This window comes from Gorilla gorilla, chromosome 8 (assembly GCF_029281585.2).
Source record: "Gorilla gorilla gorilla isolate KB3781 chromosome 8, NHGRI_mGorGor1-v2.1_pri, whole genome shotgun sequence".
NCBI lineage: Eukaryota > Metazoa > Chordata > Mammalia > Primates > Hominidae > Gorilla > Gorilla gorilla.
Window position 1 is genome coordinate 22060460 of NC_073232.2, and position 21965 is coordinate 22082424.

Sequence of the window (21965 nt, forward strand, 5' to 3'; positions counted from 1 at the left end):
ATAATATATAGTTTATTAATGTGAAAAAGCCAGAATGATATGGTTTGGCTGTGTCCTCACCCAAATCTCGTCTTGAATTACAGCTCCCATAATCCCCATGTGTCATGAGAGGGACCCAGTGGGAGGTAATTGAATCATGGGGGTGGGTTTTTCCCGTGCCGTTCTCATGATAGTGAATACGTCTCATGAGATCTGATGGTTTTATAAAGCGCAGTTCCCCTGCACACACACTCTTGCCTGCCACCATGTAAGATGTGCCCTTGCTCCTCCTTCACCTTCTGCCATGATTGTGAGGCCTCCCCCAGCCACGTGGGAACTGTGAGTCCATTAAACCTCTTTTTCTTTATAAATCACCCAGTCTTGGGTATGTATTTATTAGCAGCATGAGAACAGACTAATACACACAACCCAGAACAGAATTTAGAAGAGGAGTGAACAAGACCACCCAGACAGCTGAACAACTCATTGGGATTTTGAGTTAATTTTTTTCCTAATGTGAGAACTACTCAATTCTCATCTCATAGAGCACCCACACATGACAGGGTTGAACAAAACATTTAGGGATTTAAATGGATTGTCCTATTTCATCAGAAAAATGGTATTGGAGTGAATTTGTGGACTCTTTCTAGTCCCTTTGCCCCACACGCTAAACAACTGGTTTGGGGTGGAATCCTAGGAAGATGAATTGATGAGATAGAAATACGCATATTTAGGAAATAGCATGATTGTAGTGGCACATGCAAAGGGTTCCATCTCTCTCTCTAATAGTCAAATCCACCAAAACCAAGCTTCTGCCTCTTGAGAAGTAAGGAATTATTCTGGACATTGCTAGACTGGAACTGACCTGAGGACAGGAAGCACAGTGCTTCCCTCCCTGCCACACCATAGCACCTGCAAAATGACATCCATAACTCCAGCTGCCAGCAGATACTTATTTGATCAGTGAATGACCTGACAGTGTGTGAAAATTCTCTCTGACTGAGTAGCCTGTTCGGCCACTAATCAGGGTGTGCAGGTGTGTAACTGGGTGCAGGAGAGAGTGACAGGATGCCAGCGTTGGCAATGTGCTCCTGCTGTGTCCTTTCTGATTCCACTGCCCACTCTATGGTTTTCACCTCTAAACCCCAAATCCCCAGTCATAAGGAAAGCTGTTTTGATACTGCCTCAGGAAGCTGTCTCATCTTGTCCTGTTGGCTTAAAAACAGGTCTGGGGCTCTGCAGCTGACGGTCCTGACTGTTAGAAGGAAAACTAACAAATAGAAAGGACATCCACACCAAAACCTCATCTGTACGTCACCATGATCAAAGACCAAAGGTAGATAAAACCACAAAGATGGGGAGAAACCAGAGCAGAAAAGCTGAAAATTCTAAAAACCAGAACGCCTCTTCTCCTCCAAAGGAATGCAGCTCATCACCAACAATGGAACAAAGCTGGACAGAGAATGACTTTGACAAGTTGAGAGAAGAAGGCTTCAGACGATCGGTAATAACAAACTTCTCCAAGCTAAAGGAGGATGTTCGAACCCATCGCAAAGAAGCTAAAAACCATGAAAAAAGATTAGATGAATGGCTAACTAGAACAAACAGCATAGAGAAGACCCTAAATGACCTGACGGAGCTGAAAACCATGGCACGAGAACTACATGACGCATGCACAAGCTTCAGCAGCCGATTTGATCAAGTGGAAGAAAGGGTATCAGTGATTGAAGATCAAATGAATCAGATGAAGCGAGAAGAGAAGTTTAGAGAAAAAAGAGTAAAAAGAAATCAACAGAGCCTCCAAGAAATACGGGACTAGGTGAAAAGACCAAATCTAGGTCTGATTGGTGTACCTGAAAGTGACAGAGAGAATGGAACCAAGTTGGAAAACACTCTGCAGGATATTATCCAGGAGAACTTCCCCAACCTAGTAAGGCAGGCCAACATTCAAATTCAGGAAATACACAGAAAGCCACAAAGATACTCCTCGAGAAGAGTAACTCCAAGACACATAATTGTCAGATTCACCAAAGCTGAAACGAAGGAAAAAATATTAAGGGCAGCCAGAGAGAAAGGTTGGGTTATCCACAAAGGGAAACCCATCAGACTAACAGCAGATCTCTCAGCAGAAACTCTACAAGCCAGAAGAGAGTGGGGGCTAACATTCAACATTCTTAAAGAAAAGAATTTTCAACCCAGAATTTCATATCCAGCCAAACTAAGCTTCATAAGTGAAGGAGAAATAAAATCCCTTAGAGACAAGCAAATGCTGAGAGATTTTGTTACCACCAGGCCTGCCTTACAAGAGCTCCTGAAGGAAGCACTAAACATGGAAAGGAACAACCGGTACCACCCACCGCAAAAACATGCCAAATTGTAAAGACCATCGAAGCTAGGAAGAAACTGCATCAACTAATGAGCAAAATAACCAGCTAACATCATAACGACAGGATAAAATTCACACATAACAATATTAACCTTAAATGTAAATAGGCTAAATGCTCCAATTAAAAGATACAGACTGGCAAATTGGATAAAGAGTCAAGACCCATCAGTGTGCTGGATTCAGCAGACCCATCTCACGTGCAGAGACACACATAGGCTCAAAATAAAGGGATGGAGGAAGATCTACCAAGCAAATGGAATGCAAAAAAAAGGCAGAGGTTGCAATCCTAGTCTCTGATAAAAGAGACTTTAAACCAACAAAGATCAAAAGAAACAAAGAAGGCCATTACATAATGGTAAAGGGATCAGTTCAACAAGAAAAGCTAACTATCCTAAATATATATGCACCCAATACAGGAGTACCCAGATTCATAAAGCAAGTCCTTAGAGACCTACAAAGAGACTTAGACTCCCACACAATAATAATGGGAGACTTTAACACCCCACTGTCAACATTAGACAGATCAACGAGACAGAAAGTTAACACGGATATCCAGGAATTGAACTCAGATCTGCACCAAGCAGACCTAATAGACATCTACAGAACTCTCCACCCCAAATCAACAGAGTATACATTCTTCTCAGCACTTATTCCAAAACTGACCACATAGTTGGAAGTAAAGCACTCCTCAGCAAATGTAAAAGAACAGAAATTATAACAAACTGTCTCTCAGACCACAGTGCAATCAAACTAGAACTCAGGATTAAGAAGCTCACTCAAAACCACTCAACTACATGGAAACTGAACAACCTGCTCCTGAGTGACTACTGGGTAAATAACGAAATGAAGGCAGAAATAAAGATGTTCTTTGAAACCAATGAGAACACAGACACAACATACCAGAATCTCTGGGACACATTTAAAGCAGTGTGTAGAGGGAAATTTATAGCACTAAATGCCCACAAGAGAAAGCAGGAAAGACCTAAAATTGACACCCTAACATCACAATTAAAAGAAGTAGAGAAGCAAGAGCAAACACATTCAAAAGCTAGCAGTAGGCAAGAAATAACTAAGATCAGAGCAGAACTGAAGGAGATAGAGACACAAGAAAACCTTCAAAAAATCAATGAACACAGGAGCTGGTTTTTTGAAAAAATCAACAAAATAGACCATTAGCAAGACTAATAAAGAAGAGAGATGAATCAAATAGACGCAATAAAAAAATGATAAAGGGGGTATCACCACCAATCCCACAGAAATACAAACTACCATCAGAGAATACTATAAACACCTCTACACAAATAAACTAGAAAATCTAGAAGAAACAGATAAATTCCTGGACACATACACCCTCCCAAGACTAAACCAGGAAGAAGTTGAAACCCTGAATAGACCAATAACAGGCTCTGAAATTGGGGCAATAATTAATAGCCTACCAATGAAAAAAAGTCCAGGACCAGATGGATTCACAGCCAAATTCTACCAGAGGTACAAAGAGGAGCTGGTACCATTCCTTCTGAAACTATTCCAATCAGTAGAAAAAGAGGGAATCTTCCCTAACTCATTTTATGAGGCCAGCATCATCCTGATACCAAAGCCTGACAGAGACACAACAAAAAAAGAGAATTTTAGACCAATATCCTTGATGAACATTGATGCGAAAATCCTCAATAAAATACTGGCAAACCGAACCCAGCAGCACATCAAAAAGCTTATCCACTAATATCAAGTCGGCTTCATCCCTGGGATGCAAGGCTGGTTCAACATACACAAATCAATGAACGTAATCCATCATATAAACAGAACCAAAGACAAAAACCACATGATTATCTCAATAGATGCAGAAAAGGCCTTCGACAAAATTCAACAGCCCTTCATGCTAAAAACTCTCAATAAACTAGGTATTGATGGGATGTATCTCAAAATAATAAGAGTTATTTATGACAAACCCACAGCCAATATCATACTGAATGGGCAAAAACTGGAAGCATTCACATTGAAAACTGGCATAAGACAGGGATGCCCTCTCTCACCACTCCTATTCAAAATAGTGTTGGAAGTTCTGGCCAGGGCAATCAGGCAGGAGAAATAAATAAAGGGTATTCAATTAGGAAAAGAGGAAGTCAAATTGTCCCTGCTTGCAGATGACATGATTATATATTTAGAAAACCCCATCATCTCAGGCCAAAATCTCCTTAAGCGGATAAGCAACTTCAGCAAAGTCTCAAGATGCAAAATCAATGTGCAAAAATCACAAGCATTCCTATACACCAATAACAGACAAGCAGAGAGCCAAATCATGAGTGAACTCCCATTCATAATTGCTTCAAAGAGAATAAAATACCTAGGAATCCAACTTACAAGGGATGTGAAGGACCTCTTCAAGAAGAACTACAAACCACTGCTCAACGAAATAAAAGAGGACACAAACAAATGGAAGAACATTCCATGCTCATGGATAGGAAGAATCAATATCATGAAAATGGCCATACTGCCCAAGGTAATTTATAGATTCAATGCCATCCCCATTAAGCTACCAATGACTTTCTTCACAGAATTGGAAAAAACTACTTTAAAGTTCATATGGAACCAAAAAAGGCTGCATTGCCAAGTCAATCCTAAGCCAAAAGAACAAAGCTGGAGGCATCACGCTACCTGACTTCAAACTATACCACAAGGCTACAGTAACCAAAACAGCATGGTACTTGTACCAAAACAGAGATATAGACCAATGGAACACAACAGAGCCCTCAGAAATAATACCACACATCTACAACCATCTGATCTTTGACAAACCTGACAAAAACAAGCAATGGGGAAAGGATTCCCTATTTAATAAATCGTGCTGGGAAAACTGGCTAGCCATATGTAGAAAGCTGAAACTGGATCCCTTCTTTATACCTTGTACTAAAATTAATTCAAGATGGATTAAAGACTTAAATGTTAGGCCTGAAACCATAAAAACCCTAGAAGAAAACCTAGGCAATACCATTCAGGACACAGGCATGGGCAAGGACTTCATGATTAAAACACCAAAAGCAATGGCAACAAAAGCTAAAATTGACAAATGGGATCTAATTAAACTAAAGAGCTTCTGCACAGCAAAAGAAACTACCATCAGAGTGAACAAGCAACCTACAAAATGGGAGAAAATTTTTACAATCTACCCATCTGACAAAGGCCTAATATCCAGAATCTACAAAGAACTTAAATAAATTTACAAGAAAAAAGCAAACAACCCCATCAAAAAGTGGGCAAAGGATATGAACAGACACTTCTCAAAAGAAGACATTTATGCAGCCAACACACACATGGAAAAATGCTCATCATCACTGGCCATCAGAGAAATGCAAATCAAAACCACTATGAGATATCATCTCATACCAGTTAGAATGGCAATCATTAAAAAGTCAGGAAACAACAGGTGTTGGAGAGGATGTGGAGAAATAGGAACACTTTTACACTGTTGGTGGGACTGTAAACTAGTTCAACCATTGTGGAAGTCAGTGTGGCAATTCCTCAGGGATCTAGAACTAGAAATACCACTTGACCCAGCCATCCCATTACTGGGTATATACCCAAAGGATTATAAATCATGCTGCTATAAAGACACATGCACACGTATGTTTATTGTGGCACTATTCACAATAGCAAAGACTTGGAACCAACCCAGATGTCCATCAATGATAGACTAGATTAAGAAAATGTGGCACATATACACCATGGAATACTATACAGCCATAAAAAGGATGAATTCATGTCTTTTGTAGGGACATGGATGAAGCTGGAAACCATCACTCTGAGCAAACTATAGCAAGGACAGAAAACCAAACACTGCATGTTCTCACTCATAGGTGGGAATTGAACAATGAGAACACTTGGACACAGGGTGGAGAACGTCACACACCGGGGCCTGTTGGGGGGTGGGGGGAGGGGCTAGGGATAGCATTAGGAGATATGCCTAATGTAAATGACAAGTTAATGGGTGCAGCACACCAACATGGCACATGTATACATACGTAACTAACCTGCACATTGTGCACATGCACCCTAGAACTTAAAGTATAATTTAAAAAAAGAATTCCCCCAAAAGCCTAGATCTTAAAAAAAAAAAAAAAGTGTACATTTTTCCAAAAGTTTAGAAATAAACCAAAGTCATAGCAATAGTTAGGAATGTGTTAACATTATTCCAATGGGACCTTTTTTGTATTAGTTGAGTCCAGATTCCTCTAAACTATTATTCCTGTAATAAATGGAATCCAGTGTTCTCACCGTAAAAAACAAACAAACAAACAAACAAACAAAAAACCAGGTCTGGCGCTGGGTGCGGTGGCTCACGCCTGTAATCCCAGCACTTTGGGAGGCCAAAGTGGGTGGATTGCTTGAGGTCAGGAGTTTGAGACCAGCCTGGCCAACATGGCAAAAACCCATCTCTACTAAAAATACAAAAATTAGCCAGGCATGTTGGCGGATGCCTGTAATCCCAGCTACTTGGGAGGCTGAGGCAGGAGAATCGCTTGAACCCAGTAGGCAGATGTGGCAGTGAGCCAAGATCACGCCATTACACTCCAGTCTGGGCGACAAAGTGAGACTCTGTCTCAAAAAATAAAAAAAAGTATATTAAAAAAAAAAAAAGAAAAGAAAAACAGGACTGGAGGAAATCCCAACGAAGCCCAGTCCTGGCATCATTTCAGGATACCCAGGTAGAGAACACTGATCTCTCTGCATTTCTGGGTGGCAATCTCACAGCCAGAGGCTTTCCCAGGTGGAAGCTGCCTCTTCTTGGCTTTAGTGCATTTTTCTCCTGTTTTTGCTGTAGCGTGTCTTAGGTTATTTTTTCTGCTAACTTCCTGAAAACTAGATAAAAGAAATTCTCACTTTTGGGCTCGACTGCAGTGATGCTTCTTGCAGCTCAGCAGTTACACATTAGACATTAGAGACCAAAAATAAAATAAAATAAAATAAAAAATATACACTAGCTGGTAAAGAAGATAAGTCTCAACTTGGTTCTGACATGAACGGCAACATTTTTCAAAAACGCTTTGCCAGAACGGGCCTCCTACTCTACGTGAACCTTTGTAAAAAGTTGTAATTTTTGTTTTTGTGGTTAAACCTGTGAGTTAGTTAAGGGCAAGCTCTGTATCATTTCTGTGTATGTTCCATTGAACCAACCATGTTCTGCTTGTTTAATTCATGTTAAGGGAAGAACTATATCATCCCGAGGCATGTTTTAAAATATCAAGAACTTCCAGGTTTTATGATCATCATTCACGTGCAACCCAGGGCTCCTTGACTTAAGCTGTCCTGGAACAGGCGCTACCTGGGAAGACATTCAGAAAATAGACTTGAATAGACAAAGCAACAAATGAAACCCTTTCCTCTAGGGAGAGAAGCAAAAAGGAGCTGAAGTGTCTAATACCATAAACAAGTGGCTGCCCGGCCAGGCATGGTGGCTCATGCCTGTAATCCCAGCACTTTGGAAGGCCAAGGCGGGCAGATCATGAGGTCAGGAGATCAAGAGCATCCCGGCTAACACGGTGAAACCCCATCTGTACTAAAATACAAAAAATTAGCCAGGTGTGGTGGTGTGCACCTGCAGTCCCGGCTACTCGGAGGCTGAGGCAGGGGAATTGCTTGAACCCAGGAGGTGGAGAACGCAGTGAGCCGAGATTGAGCCACTGCACTCCAGCCTGGTGACAGAGCAAGACTCTGTCTCAAAAAACAAACAAACAAACAAACAAACAAAAACAAGTGGCTGCCCACCAGGATGAAGTAATACAGAAAAGGAGAACATGGAAGAAATATTGTGTTGGGGGATAAGAGATGTTGTCCTGAGTCCTGCCCTATCTCTTTTATACTGTTGACCTCACTGAATTTAACAGGTTTTTCAAAGCCTTTAAAAAAATCCGTGCTATATATTTTTTAAAACTTCAAGTAAACCATACCAAACTTTGCAAATAGAAAACTCTTTCCCAAAGAGCTTAAATCAGACAAACTTCTAGAAAACCATGTTCTCTCTAAGCTAGACAGAAAAGTGAAGGCCTTATGTGTGCTTTTTTTGTTTGTTTGTTTTTGTTTTTCAGATGGAGTCTCGCTCTGTGGTCTAGGCTGGAGTGCAGTGGCACGATCTCCACTCACTGCAACCTCTGCCTAATGGGTTCAAGCAATTCTCCTGCCTCAGCTTCCCGAGTAGCTGGGATTACAGGTGCACGCCACCACGCCCAGCTAATTTTTGTATTTTTAGTAGAGATGGGTTTCACCATGTTGGCCAGGCTAGTCTCGAACTCCTGACCTCAGGTGATCTGCCCACCTTGGCCTCCCAAAGTGCTGGGATTACAGGTGTGAGCCACTGTGCCTGGCTCTTATGTACATTTTTTTTTTTTTGAGATGGGGTCACCCAGGCTGGAGTCAAATGGTGTGATCACGGCTCATTGCAGCCTCGACTTCCCAGGCTCAAGCAATCCTCTCATCTCAGTATCCAGCGTAGCTAGGACTACAGGCATGCACCACCATGCCCAGCTGATTTTCTTTGTTTATCTTTTGTAGAGATAGGGTCTCACTGTGTTGCCTAGGCTGGTCTTGAATTCCTGGTCTCAAGCCATTCTCCTGCCTCAGCCTCCCAAAGTGCCAGGATTATAGGCATGAGTCACTGTGCCTGGCTGCCTCATGTACTTTGAGTACCTTTATCACATAACTAATTCCCATGTTTTTATATAAAATATTTGTCATCCTTGCTACATTTTTAAAAATAAAAATGTCTAAAATAGCGTACAAGCCCTCAGCTTTAATAATTATCAACGTTTTATCACACATTTCATCTACACTCACTTTTTAAAAGTCAAAATGTTTTAAAACAAATCCAAGTTTTCAAGTTTTTTTTAAACTAAATACTTCATTGGGTAATTAAAAAGAGGATAATACCTTATTACGTAACCATAATGCCATTAACACATCCAACAAAATTAATCATCTGACACTTGATCCTACATAAAAATTCCCCAAATTTCTAAAATAATCTTTTTACCATAGGTTTATGGGAAACATTGTAGAAGGTGATCATGTCTCTAAGTCTGTTTTATATTTTTCTCACTAGAATCAGTAAAATTATCATCTCTCTCCTCCCTTTTTCTTTCCACGCCACTGGGTAGTTGAGGAAATTCGGTGCATTGTCTTGAAGAGTTCACCCCCCTCTGAATTTGGCTGCAAATTCATCTCTTAAGCTTTGAACCCCTTTGCCAGCCCAGATATCCAGAGGAGGCCAGGCATAGTAGCTCATGTCTATAATCCCGGCACTTTGGGAGGCCAAGGTGGGAGGATTGCCTGAGCTCTCCCACCAAGGAGTTTGAGACCAGCCTGGACAACATAGTGAGACCCCATCTCTAAAACAAAGATTTCCAGAGGAGCATCCTTTGATCTTGTAGGCACTCTGCACTGCCTTAGTTGGTGAAACTGGATGGCATACACCCTGAGTCTCTACACTTCCCTACTCCTCTGCTGGTTCCACAGTGGAGGAGGGAAACTAACAACTTAGATCCTAAGAGCCTTTTCCCCAGCCAGGTCTCCAACAGATTTCAAAAGAGAAAATGTAGTGCCATGTAATAATATGCAGCCATGAAAAGGAGTGAGATCATTGCAGGGAATGGATGGAGCTGGAAGCTGTTATCCTCAGCAAACTAATGAGGAACAGAAAACCAAATACCACATATTCTCACTTATAAATAGAGCTGAATGATGAGACCACATGGACACATGGCGGGGAAAAACACACACTGGGGCCTGTCAGAGGGTGGAGGGTGTGAGGAGGGAGAGCATCAGGAATAGTAGTTAATGGATTCCAGGCTTAATACCTAGATGATGGGATGATCCGTGCAGCAAACCACGGTGACACACATTTACCTATGTAAATGTGCACGTCCTGCACATGTACCCTGGAACTTAAAAGTTGGAAAGCAAAAAAAAAAAAAAAAAAAAAAAAAGAAAGCTGGAAGACCTGAGTTCTGCTCCCAAGACTCAGCAAAGAGAAAGAGCAGCCTAGGGCTGTGTAGCTCTGTTGGGAAAGAACAAAAGTTGATTGTTTAAGAAAACAGACCAGTATTTATGTTCTAAAAGAGGAAGCTCCTATCACAGACAAATATATAGGACTTGCTGAGGCTTAGCTTAGAGGCTTGGCATCACTGGTTGGCAAAGCACCTAGCAACGAGTAGCCTGGGGAGCTCCAAGCCCTGGCTTCTGTCTACCCAGCCCCACTGCTGTCTTGGTATTTACAGACAGAGAGCTCAGGGTCTGCAGATTAGAAGCAATAATAAGGACAGTGTTTGTGTAGCACCTTGTTCCAGGCAGCTTCAAGTGCTTGGCAGGGAGCATCTTGCTACCGCTGATGTAGCTGTGGGAAGGGAGAGATCCGTGGGCTGGGGAGAGGGCTGTTTTCTCCCACACCATCCTGCAGCACTTATGTCTCCTTGTGGCTACATCTTGCACACCTGCTCAAGGTGGTTCCTTTAGCTCCCATTGGGCGACTTCTGAAAGTCCAGTTCCCTTCCCGCAATCCAGAAGAACCTAAACAGGGGTCCCTGGAGTAGATAGTGTAACTCCAAGAGAAATTCTTTGACAAAATATCTGGGAGAGCTCAAATGCCACCACGCACATGCTTCAGTTCAAATAAGCAAGCACTGGCAGGGTTGTGGTCATCTATCCATCCCTGTTCTAGCTTTCTTTAGGAAAAGTACTTCGAGCTCACACCTGTAATCCCAGCACTTTGGGAGGCCAAGGTGGGCAGATCTCCTGAAGTCAGGGGTTCGATACCAGCCTAGGCAACATAGTGAAACCCCATTTCTACTAAACCCGCATATCTCAAAAAATAGCTGGGTGTGGTGGAGCACACCTGTAATCCCAGCTACTCAGGAGGCTGAGGCAGGAGAACCACTTGAACCTGGGAGGCGGAGGTTTCAGTGAACTGAGATCGTGCCACTGCACTCCAGCCTGGGCGACAGAATAAGACTCTGTCTCAAAAAAAAAAAAAAAGTACTTCCAGAATGGATTACAATTTAAATTATTATTTGGTTATTTACACTGGAATTGATAGTGCTTTGAGTTACAAATAAGCAATAAAGAACTAGGAGTAGTTACTTAGTATCTTTTGCCTAGGAGTTTAAAGCATTTCACAGATACTGGTCACAAATAGTAAGTTAATTAGGATGTTTTTCTGCTGCTTTGCAGATGGATAGTATCGGGACAGAGATTAAAGTTGGGAGAGTGCAGAGTAACATTCTGATTTCACTGTAATTTGCATTGTGACCTCAGGCAAGTAATTCTCTTTTCCTGGATCTGATTTCCTCCTTGTGCACAGCATCGTCAGCTGAAAATGGTAGGACCATCCGTCTCCCCCAATACTTGGAAATGCGGGAGAGGTGGGTTCTAGTTGTTACAATAACTGTGACAGACGTACTGGTGACATGCAGTGGGCAGGATCTAGAATGCTGTTTGTCCTGCACAGAAAGGTTTCACAGAAAAGATCTTCCTGCCTGAGCTGCCGATAGCACCTAGGTGACTGCTGACATTGGTAAATGGTCTCTGGCATCCTCCCAGCTTGATAGTCTATGAATATCTGTCTGATTTCACTGTAATTTGAATTGTGACTTCAGGCAAGTGATTCTCTGGCACTAAAAGCCCAGTCACAAAGGCATTAAATTCAACATCCAGGTTGTCTGTCCCAGGCAAGATGGGCATGAGACGGACGTCTCAGAAGCTGGGGCGAACACAGTGAATTGGGATGGAGGGTACCATTTGCAAGTTTTTCACCATACCCAGACTGTGCTTGGGAAAGACCCCACTGTGTCAACCGAGATTTGCAATTAAATTCCACGAAGAATTTAATATTTGTGACACCGTCCCCTATGTTAACACGTTTGCCAGCCCAAGATAGGCTGTGACAAAAGGAAGTGAGCCTTATCTATCAGTGGAGCTTGAACAACCAGCAACGTGAGTCATCCGCAAAAGTAAACAGCTGGGGCTGGATGCGGTGGCTCGCGCCTGTAATCCCAGCACTTTAGGAGGCCAAGGCAGGTGGATTACCTGAGGTCAGCCTGACCAACATGGTAAAACCCCATCTCTACCAAAAACACAAAATTAGCTGGGCGTGGTGGTGCATGCCTGTAATCCCAGCTACTCAGGAAGCTGAGGCAGGAGAATCGCTTGAACCTGGGAGGCAGAGGTTGCAGTGAGCTGAAACTATGCCACTGCACTCTAGCCTGGGCAACAAGAGCAAAACTCTGTCTCACACACACACACACACACACACACACACACACACACACACACACACAAAGTAAACAGCTGGAGCCAACCAATGAGGACAGGTAAGATAAATTCCAGGTTACTAAACTGGCCACCTGCATACCCAAACTTTCAGGTAGCCTTTGAGGGTGACCTTGTATTATGTACGATGCTGGAGTCCTATCTAGTAAATTATTTCCTGTATGCACTAAGTGGATGAAAATTATTTATTGTGTATCTCACCTATAGATTTACTCCTTTAAGACCTTGAGAATCTTTCTTGTTTTTTAGAAATTTCATTTGACTTTTAATGTTCTCAAGGGCTCAGCCTCAAATGATTATACCTCATGCTGAGGAACCAAAAAAATTAAGTCCCAAACACTGAGTAATTATTTTTCCAATATGTATGTCTAGCAGCCTTTTTAGTAAGTGCACTAAGAAAAAAAATTTCTCCTCTAAAGTTCTCAAAAATAACACCCAAAGCATAGATTCAACTTAGCCAGCCAGAAGTACCTATTCATCTGGGCCCTTTGAGGTAAGCTGAAACAGATTTAGTATTTCTCTTGGTTTCTAAAAGCCTTTGTCTTCAATTAAAAATAAAAACTAAAGCTAGATGAGTAGTATTTTGACATCCGACCAATTCTTATTTCTGGTTTAACTATACAGACTAAAACACCACTCACGGCAAATCTTGCACATTTTTATGTGAATGTTTATTTATACTCGTCTTGGCTCCACACCGTGATATCTTGTTCCACACTAAGTATCTGTATGTGTTGATTTCCCCCTCGCTGTGTGTAAGTTCACTCCAAGTGTCTGGCAGATAATTTTTTTTTTTTTTTTTTTTTTTTTGAGCCAGAGTCTTACTCTGTCGCCCAGGCTGAAGTGCAATGGTGCAATCTCGGCTCACTGCAACCTCCACCTCCCAGTTCGAGTGATTCTCCTGCCTCAGTCTCCCGAGTAGCTGGGACTACAGGGGCATGCCACCATGCCCAGCTGGTGGCCACGCTGGTCTCAAACTCCTGACCTCAAGTGATCCACCTGCCTCAACCTCCCAAAGTGCTGGGATTACAGGTGTGAGCCACCGTGCCCAGCCCTGGCAGAGAATCTTGATGGAGGCTCCCAGAAGAGACCAGGGACACCCACTCACCACCATCTCCCTAAGAGTGCTGAATGGGCTCCCCAGACTCAGGAGATCCCAGTCGCTTTGGCCTCTGTCTAAAAGAAGACTCCCCAGAAACAATGAGATGTCGTGGATGAAACATAGAGTTTGAAGACCAATAGCCTGGATCCAAATATTAACGATGCCGTTTCCTGCTGTGTGATCCCGTGCAAATCACTGAAATCCTCCGAGCTCCAATTTCTTCACCTATCACAGCAGGTAGCAGTGAGGAGAGAAAGGAGAGGAAAACACTTTGAAAACTGCAAATCTGCAAATCATTGCTAATTGTTGGGATGGTTGGTGGGTAGACTAGGGCTTGGGAACTAGGACCAACATTTCACCTTCTACTTTCTGAGGCTTTCTGGGATTTGAGGCAAGAATGAGTCAGGGAATGAGGGGCAGGAGAGCCCCACAGGACAGTTTCCATAAGGTGGTCCCATGGCCCAGTCGATGAGGTTGGTTATCAGGTATGAAAGCAATGTGGGACTAGCTCAAAGCCTGGTGGAAGCCAAATGTTGTCATCTCCGAATACCTACTTTTAAATTCTTCTTATGTGCTGTTGGATGCAGAGACCTTCAACTTCCTGCTTGGTTACCTTCTAAAATAATGGTCGAAAACTCCATGGCTTCTCAGCCGGGCGCGGTGGCTCACGCCTGTAACCCCAGCACTTTGGGAGGCAGAGGCGGGCAGATCAGGAGGTCAGGAGATTGAGACCATCCTGGCTAACACGGTGAAACCCCGTCTCTACTAAAAATACAAAAAATTAGCCGGGTGTGGTGGCGGGCGCATCACGAGGTCAGGAGACTGAGACCATCCTAGCTAACACGGTGAAACCCTGTCTCTACTAAAAATACAAAAAATTAGCCGGGTGTGGTGGCGGGTGCCTGTAGTCCCAGCTACCCGGGAGGCTGAGGCAGGAGAATGGTGTGAACCTGAGAGGCGGAGCTTGCAGTGAGCCGAGATGGCGCCACTGCACTCCAGCCTGGGAGACAGAGGGAGACTGTCTCAAAAAAAAAAAAAAAAAAAAAAGAGAAAAAGAAAACTGCATGGCTTCTCACACCTATTTAAGTTAACATCTCAAATGTTCCTTCATAAGTTTACATAGAAAGGATATAACTTCTGATAATTGCAAATATTGAACATTTAAAAGGAAAACTTTTAAAAAATAATTTCAATTTTTATTTTAGGCTTGGGGGTACATGTCAGGTTTGTTATATGGGTATATTTGTGTGACGCTGAGGTTTGGGACACAAGTGATCCTGTCATCCAGGTAGTAAGCACAGTACTCCATAGTTTTTCAAGCCTAATCCCTCTCCCTCTCCCTGACCCAGGAGCCCTTAGTGTCTATTATTACCATCCTTATGTCCATGAGACATAAAGATGAAACCAAAGACAAAGACAAAGATAAGCTGGGCATGGTGGCTCACGCCTGTAATCCCAGCTACTTTGGGAGGCTGAGGTAGGTGGGTCATTTGAGGTCAGGAGTTTGAGACCAGCCTGACCAACATGGTGAAAACCTGCTTCTACTAAAAAAACAAAACTTAGCCAGGCGTGGTGATGTGCGCCTATAGTCGCAGCTACTCGAGAGGCTGAGGGCAGGAGAATCGCCTGAACCCAGGAGGTGGAGGTTGCAGTGAGCTGTGATCACACCACTGCATTCCAGCCAGGGGGGACAGAGTGAGACTTTGTCTCAAAAAATTAAATAAAATAAAAATTAAAAAGACACAACAATAAAGACATAAAGATAAAGATCTCCACCCATGTTGCTGCAAAGGACATGATTTCATTCTTTTTCCTGGCTGCGTAGTATTCCCTGGTGCATATGTACCACATTTTCTTTATCCAGTACAGCATTGATGGGTACTTAGGTTGATTCCATGTCTTTGCTATTGTGAATATTGCTTGTGATGAACATATGATTGCAGGTATCTTTTTGGTGGAATGATTTATTTTCCTTTGGATATACACCCAGTAACGGGATTGTTGGGTTGAATAGTAGTTCTATTTTAAGTTATTTGAGAACTCTCCAAACTGCTTTCCACTACAGCTGAACTAATTTACATCCTCATCAACAGTAAATAAGCATTCCCTTTTCTCTGAAGCCTCGCTAGCATCTGTTGTTTTTTGACTTTTTAATAATAGCCATTCTGACTGGTGTGAGATGGTATCTCATTGTAGTTTTGATTTGCATTTCTCTGATGATTAGTGATGTTGACCATTTTTTCATATGTTTGTTGGCCATTTGTACAGCTTCTTTTGAGAAGTGTCTGCCCATGTCTTTTGCCCGATTTTAATAAGGTTATTGTTTCTTGCTTGTTGAATTGTTTAAGTTCCTTATAGATTCTGGATATTAGGCCTTTGTCAGATGCATAGTTTGTGAATATCCTCCCATTCCGTAGGTTGTCTGTTTATTATGTTAATAGTTTATTTGGCTTTGCAGAAGCCCTTTAATTGGATCCCATTTGTCAATTTTTGGTCTTGTTGCAATTGCTTTTGAGGACTTTGTCATAAATTCTTTCCTAAGACCAATGTCCAGAATGGTGTTTCCTAGGTTTTCTTCTAGGATTTTTCATTTAAGGTCTTACCTTTAAATCCTTAATCCATCTTGAGTTAATTTTTCTACATGAAGGGTAAGGATCCAGTTTCATTCTTCTGCATGTGGACAGCCAGCTATCCCGGCACCATTTATTGAATAGGGAGTCCTTTCCCCATTGCTTATTTTTGTTGACTTTGTTGAAGATCAGATGGCTGCAGGTGTGTGGCCTTATTTCTGGGTTCTCTATTCGGTTCCATTGGTCTATGTGTTTGTTTTTGTACCAGTACTATGCAGCTTTATATTTTAGTTTGAAGTCTAATAATGTGATGTCTCTTTTTTGGTTCCATATAAATTTTAGAATAGTTTTTTTTTTCTAGTTTTGTGAAAAAAAATGACATTGCCAGTTTAATAGAAATAGTGTTGAATCTGTAGATTGCTTTGGGCAGTATGGCCATTTAACATATCGATTCTTCCAATTCATGAGCATTGGAAGTTTTTCCATTTGTTTGTGTCATCTATGATGTAAAAGGAAAGCTCTTACATGACTTCTAAAAATGTTTCCCATGGAATCTAAATGCCATAGCAATTTCATATCAAACATAATTCAATTTAAATATACACAAACAAGCTCATCTTTAACAGGTAAAAAATTACTCCATTTACTGCTTAAACTTGTATTTCCATTCTACTTTCCCTGCATTATATTATGTTAATATGATATATTCAATGCCTGAAATTCTTTTATTGACCACTCATAATTATCTACGACAAAAGCATGCATATAAACTGAAATTAATTTTTAAAATTTTCTGTGACCGTATGGCTCCAGGTATCAAAGAAATCTCTCTGGACTGAATTACCATTATAGGTAGTGTTAATATGCAATTTATCAAAATAACAAATATATTTTTAAGAAATTATTGGCTGGGTGCGGTGGCTCATGCCTGTAATCGCAGCACTTGGTGAGGTCAAGGCAGGCGGATCACAAGGGCACCATCCTGGCTAACAAAGTGAAACCCCGTCTCTACTAAAAATACAAAAAATAAGGCCACGCACCTGTAGACCCAGCTACTCAAAAGGCTGAGGCAGGAGAATCGCGTGAACCTGGGAGACAGGGGTTACAGTCAGCCAAGATTGCACCACCGTACTCCAGCCTGGGCAACAGAGCAAGACTCTGCCTCAAAACAAACAAACAAACAAAATATATATACATAACTAAAAAATTAGAATTTTATTGGGGAAACTATTCTTCATTCCACTTCTTACTAAAATAGGCAGGGTCCTCATCAACATTTTTCTCATTTTACAATTATTGTTGCTATGGCTACCGTAAGCACTATGAAACTTTTTTCATGTAAAGAAGTATATAAGCTGCCAGGAGCAGCGGCTCACGCCTGTAATCCCAGCACTTTGGGAGGCCGAGATGGGGGGATCATGAGGTCAAGAGTTCAAGACCAGCCAGGCCAAGTTGGTGAAACCCCATCTCTACGAAAAATACAAAAATTAGCCGGGTGCAGTGGCATGCACCTGAAATCCCAGCTATTCAGGAAGGCTGAGGCAGGAGAAGCACTTGAACCCCAGGAGGCAGAGGTTGCAGTAAGCTGAGATCGTGCCACTGGACTCCAGCCTGGGTGACAGAGTGAGACTCCATCTCCAAAACAAAACAAAACAAAAAAAGAAGTACATAAACTGGGCACGGTTGCTCATTCCTGTAATCCCAGCACCTTGGGAGGCCAAGGCAGGAGGATTGCTTGAGTCCAGGAGTTAGAGACCAGCTTGGGCAACATAGTGAGGTCTCATCTCTACAACAAATAAAAACATTAGCTGGGCATGATGACTCACACCTGTAGTCCTAGTTGCTAGGGAGGCTGAGTTGGGAGCATCCCTTGAGCCCAGGAGTATGAGGCTGCAGTGAGCTGTGATCGCGTCACTGCATTCCAGCCTGGGCAACAGAGCAAGACCCTGTCTCAAAAAAAGAAAAAAAAAAAGTCCAGGTGCGGTGGCTCATGCCTGTAATCCCAGCACTTTGGGAGGCTGAGGTGGATCACCGGACGTCAGGAGTTCAAGACCAGCCTGGCCAACGTGGTGAAACCCCATCTCTACTAAAAATACAAAAAAATTAGCCAGGTGTGGTGGGGCATGCCTGTAATCCCAGCTACTCAGGAGGCTGAGGCAGGAGAATTGCTTGAACCTGGGAGGCGGAGGTTGCAGTGAGCCGAGACTGGGCCATTGGACTCCCGCCTGGGCAACAAGAGCGAAACTCCGTCACAAGAAGAAGAAGAAGAAGGAGGAGGAGGAGGAGAAGGAGGAGGAGGGGGAGGGGGAGGGGGAGGGGGAGGGGGAGGCGGAGGAGAAGAAGTAGACAAGAATGGAAGCAATTTTATCAAGCAGTATCAATTATTACTCAAGCTCCTTCAGATACAGTGATCTATCATCGAAAATATTTAATGATCTAATTCTCTGACAACTCAGTTAGGTCTCCTCTCAAATTTCATGAAAGCAAAGAATTAGAAATCATCTGATCTGCAAAAAGATTTATTACTTCGTCAATAGAATCATTCGCTTTCTAAAAAAAAAAAAAAAAAAGAAGCCAATCCAGCAATTTGTCTGGCAACCCAGATATCTGTTCACCCTGGGGCAATGCACCCTAGTAAGATGAGAGAGGGTGAGGGATGTTTTGCATTTATGAAACAGCTGTTACGGAAGAGGAGACAGAACAGAGAGACTCCATTCAGCGGCAATGGCTCATCGCCATTCAGTTCTCACCAGAACAATTATAGGAAAGAACGCATGGAAATTGTGGACCTAGAATTCAAAAAGAACAAAAACCATGTACCTGTATAGCCTTAGAAAGTCCTCTTGTGACCCTGAAGATAGGGGTACCCAAATTTGAAGCCCATGGGTTTGGAAAGTCCCCATTAAACTGGCAGGTGAGACTCCATGGAGCTGGGGACTGGCAGCTGGAGCTTCCTTGACATCTCCGGGTGGCTCTCTCCAGCCTGGGCTTTGTGGATCACAGTGCCCTTTGAAATGTTAGAGATCCCCAGCAAAAAGGGATTCTCAGGACAAAAAGTCTGGGGAAAGCTTTCTATTCTTTCTGCCTCTTACTGATTCACAATAAAATCTGCATAGCGAAGACTAAAGAAACCTGCTTAATTTTGTGTAATGCAAAATTTCCCAAACTAACCTGGCTCTCCCCTCCCGCCTCCCTCTTTCACACAGAAAGCCTGGGTACATATAAAGAGACTTCAGTAATCTGCTCCGGAGCCCGGTGTGGTCCTGGCAACTGCAAGCTGGATCTCCATCCGTGCCCTCCCTATGAGACCTGGGCGATTCCTGTTAGCCATGGGCCTCTCTAAAGCTCTCCACAGGGACTAAGGCCTGAGATCGGTTTGTTTTCTTGTGTGAACCAAAAAGCATCTGAGACAGGTCTCAATCAACTTAGAAGTTTATTTTGCCAAGGTTAGGGACGCGCCGGGAAGAAATAAACATGGAGTCCCAGAAACAGTCTGTGGTCTGTGCCTTTCTCCAAAGACGATTTTGAGGGCTTAAAGGGGGAAAGCAGGCTGGAGGGAAAAGAGGAAGGATATGGTCACATGACTGAATCCACACGTTGCAAGAGAAAAGGAGCAAGTAGGGGAATAGTCAATTATGTATGCACCTCGCGCGCAACGTAAGGTGAATTTAGAGTAACTATCTGTGGGGGATGTTTTATATTTTATCCGTAGCTATCTTAGGAACAAAAGAAAAGGTAGCTTCTTGCATGACTCTGCTTTAAACTTAATTTTTTTTCTTTTGGCAGAGTGAATTGAGGTCCCAATTTTTTTTTTTTTAGACGGAGTCTCGCTCTGTTGCCAGACTGGAGTGCAGTGGCGCGATCTCAGCTCACTGCAGCCTCTGCCTCCCAGGTTCAAGCAATTCTCCTGCCTCAGCCTCCCTAGTAGCAGAGACTACAGGTGTGCACCACCATGCCTGGCTAATTTTTTTGCATTTTTACTAGAGACGGGGTTTCACCGTGTTGGCCAGGATAGTCTTGATCTCCTGACCTCGTGATCTGCCCACCTCGGCCTCCCAAAGTGCTGGGATTACAGGTGTGAGCCACTGCACCTGGCCAGGGTCCCAAGTTTTTATTTTCCTTTTACACTTGCACTTTATGGATTCTGTTACCTATTCAGAAAATGCTACTTTCCTATTGATGCCATTCACTTTTAGATGGAGACTCTCATATAATTGGGAGGTTTCCATGATATTGACTTTGGGCAACACCCACTGCACACAGGAACTTGAAGGTGTTTCCTAAGTGTTACCTCCACAAGCAGATGAGTCAACTTGGCACATCGCTAGCTGTCCCTGTGGGTCCCCTGGTCATCAATAGTATGGTGCCAGCTGAGAAGGGATTAAAATTAGATGCAGAGTAAAGTAAAAAACCCCAATATTTAAGAGTAAGGAGTGTGTGTAAGAGAGAGGGAGATTGTGTCTGAAAACATATGCCTGTCTTTCATTATACCTAGAGCCACGTGGTCTTTTTTTTTAATCATCTGGCTTAAATTTTCCATTTTTCATTGCACAACACCAAGAGTTGGCTACATAGTCATGATGAAGATAAGCATACAAATTCCAAGTGTCACAATTGGAGAGGGAGGCCTCCTAAGTTGTTCATGGGAATGAGGATCAGATCACCTGACTTGATACAGGCTTTGGGACATCTTAGGCATCTAATCTCTCTAATCCACTGAAGAGACACAATAATGAGCCCCAGCTATCCCTTCCCTTTTCATCAAGAAGACTGCACATTAGAGATTAGTCAATATTCTATGCACAAGTCATAAATATTTGGTGAACAAGGAGATCAGTTAGATTCTCCATCCTTGATTGCAGCTCAAAATTCAAACAAATCAATCAGCACCTGCTGGGAGAAAAAAGCCTGTAGAGCACTTTTTTTTCTTGAAATACAAGAATCATGAAGGGAATAAATATTAACTTTATTCCCTTATTCAGAACAAGTGAATTGGATGGCGCCAATGTCAAACAACATGGATTCCTGGCTCTGCTTCAGCCAAAATGCATTTTGCTCTTTGGAACCCTCAGTTCCAACCTGTGACGCTGGAAAAGTACTAATGAATTTGTATGAGGCTCCACAAACCAAGGAGGGCAAAGCAGAGAATAGCTGGAAGAAATGAGATCAAGAGCGAAAAGTAGCTTTTTATTTCAAAACAACTAGAGATTTCTTGGAGAATTATATTTTTTTAAACGCCCTTTTATGGGAAAACAAAGGCAGCAGAAATCAAATGGCTTACTTACGTTTAAAGGGGAGTTTGGCAGCTGAAATGTGATGGAAATAGACTCTTCGCTCTCCAGGTCTCAGAGAAAGCTGCCCAGAAGAGCCCTAGGAGAGACAACACCATCGACACCACAGACCACCCTTTCTGGAGGGTGGGTGTGTTAAGTTCTTATTAAAAATTTATGCAGGTGTGGAGAACAGCTGTAGCTGATTTCTTCAGCATGCCTCTGCCAATTTCCCAAGAAAAAGAAACAATATTTTTCTCTCCACTGCTCTTCCAAGAAGTAGCTGAGGACGGGAAGAAACACAGAATCAAAGTGTTGCTCAAGGGTGCTTTCTGATCCAGACC

At 42.6% G+C, this 21965-nt stretch overlaps 1 protein-coding gene across 3 annotated transcripts in view; it reads right to left on the bottom strand.

Moving 5' to 3' along the window:
* CCDC3 (coiled-coil domain containing 3) overlaps positions 1 to 21965 on the bottom strand; it is a 203978-nt gene that overhangs the window by 132003 nt on the left and 50010 nt on the right. The window contains exon 1 of one of the 3 annotated variants that reach the window (XM_055352334.2): positions 19172 to 19296. The exons of the other annotated variants lie outside the window; for them this stretch is intronic. Within the exon in view, the coding sequence (XP_055208309.2) occupies positions 19172 to 19254 (83 nt within the window). The 5' untranslated portion in view covers positions 19255 to 19296. Of the gene's footprint in view, positions 1 to 19171; positions 19297 to 21965 lie in introns of those variants that run through there. 3 annotated transcript variants of the gene reach the window in all.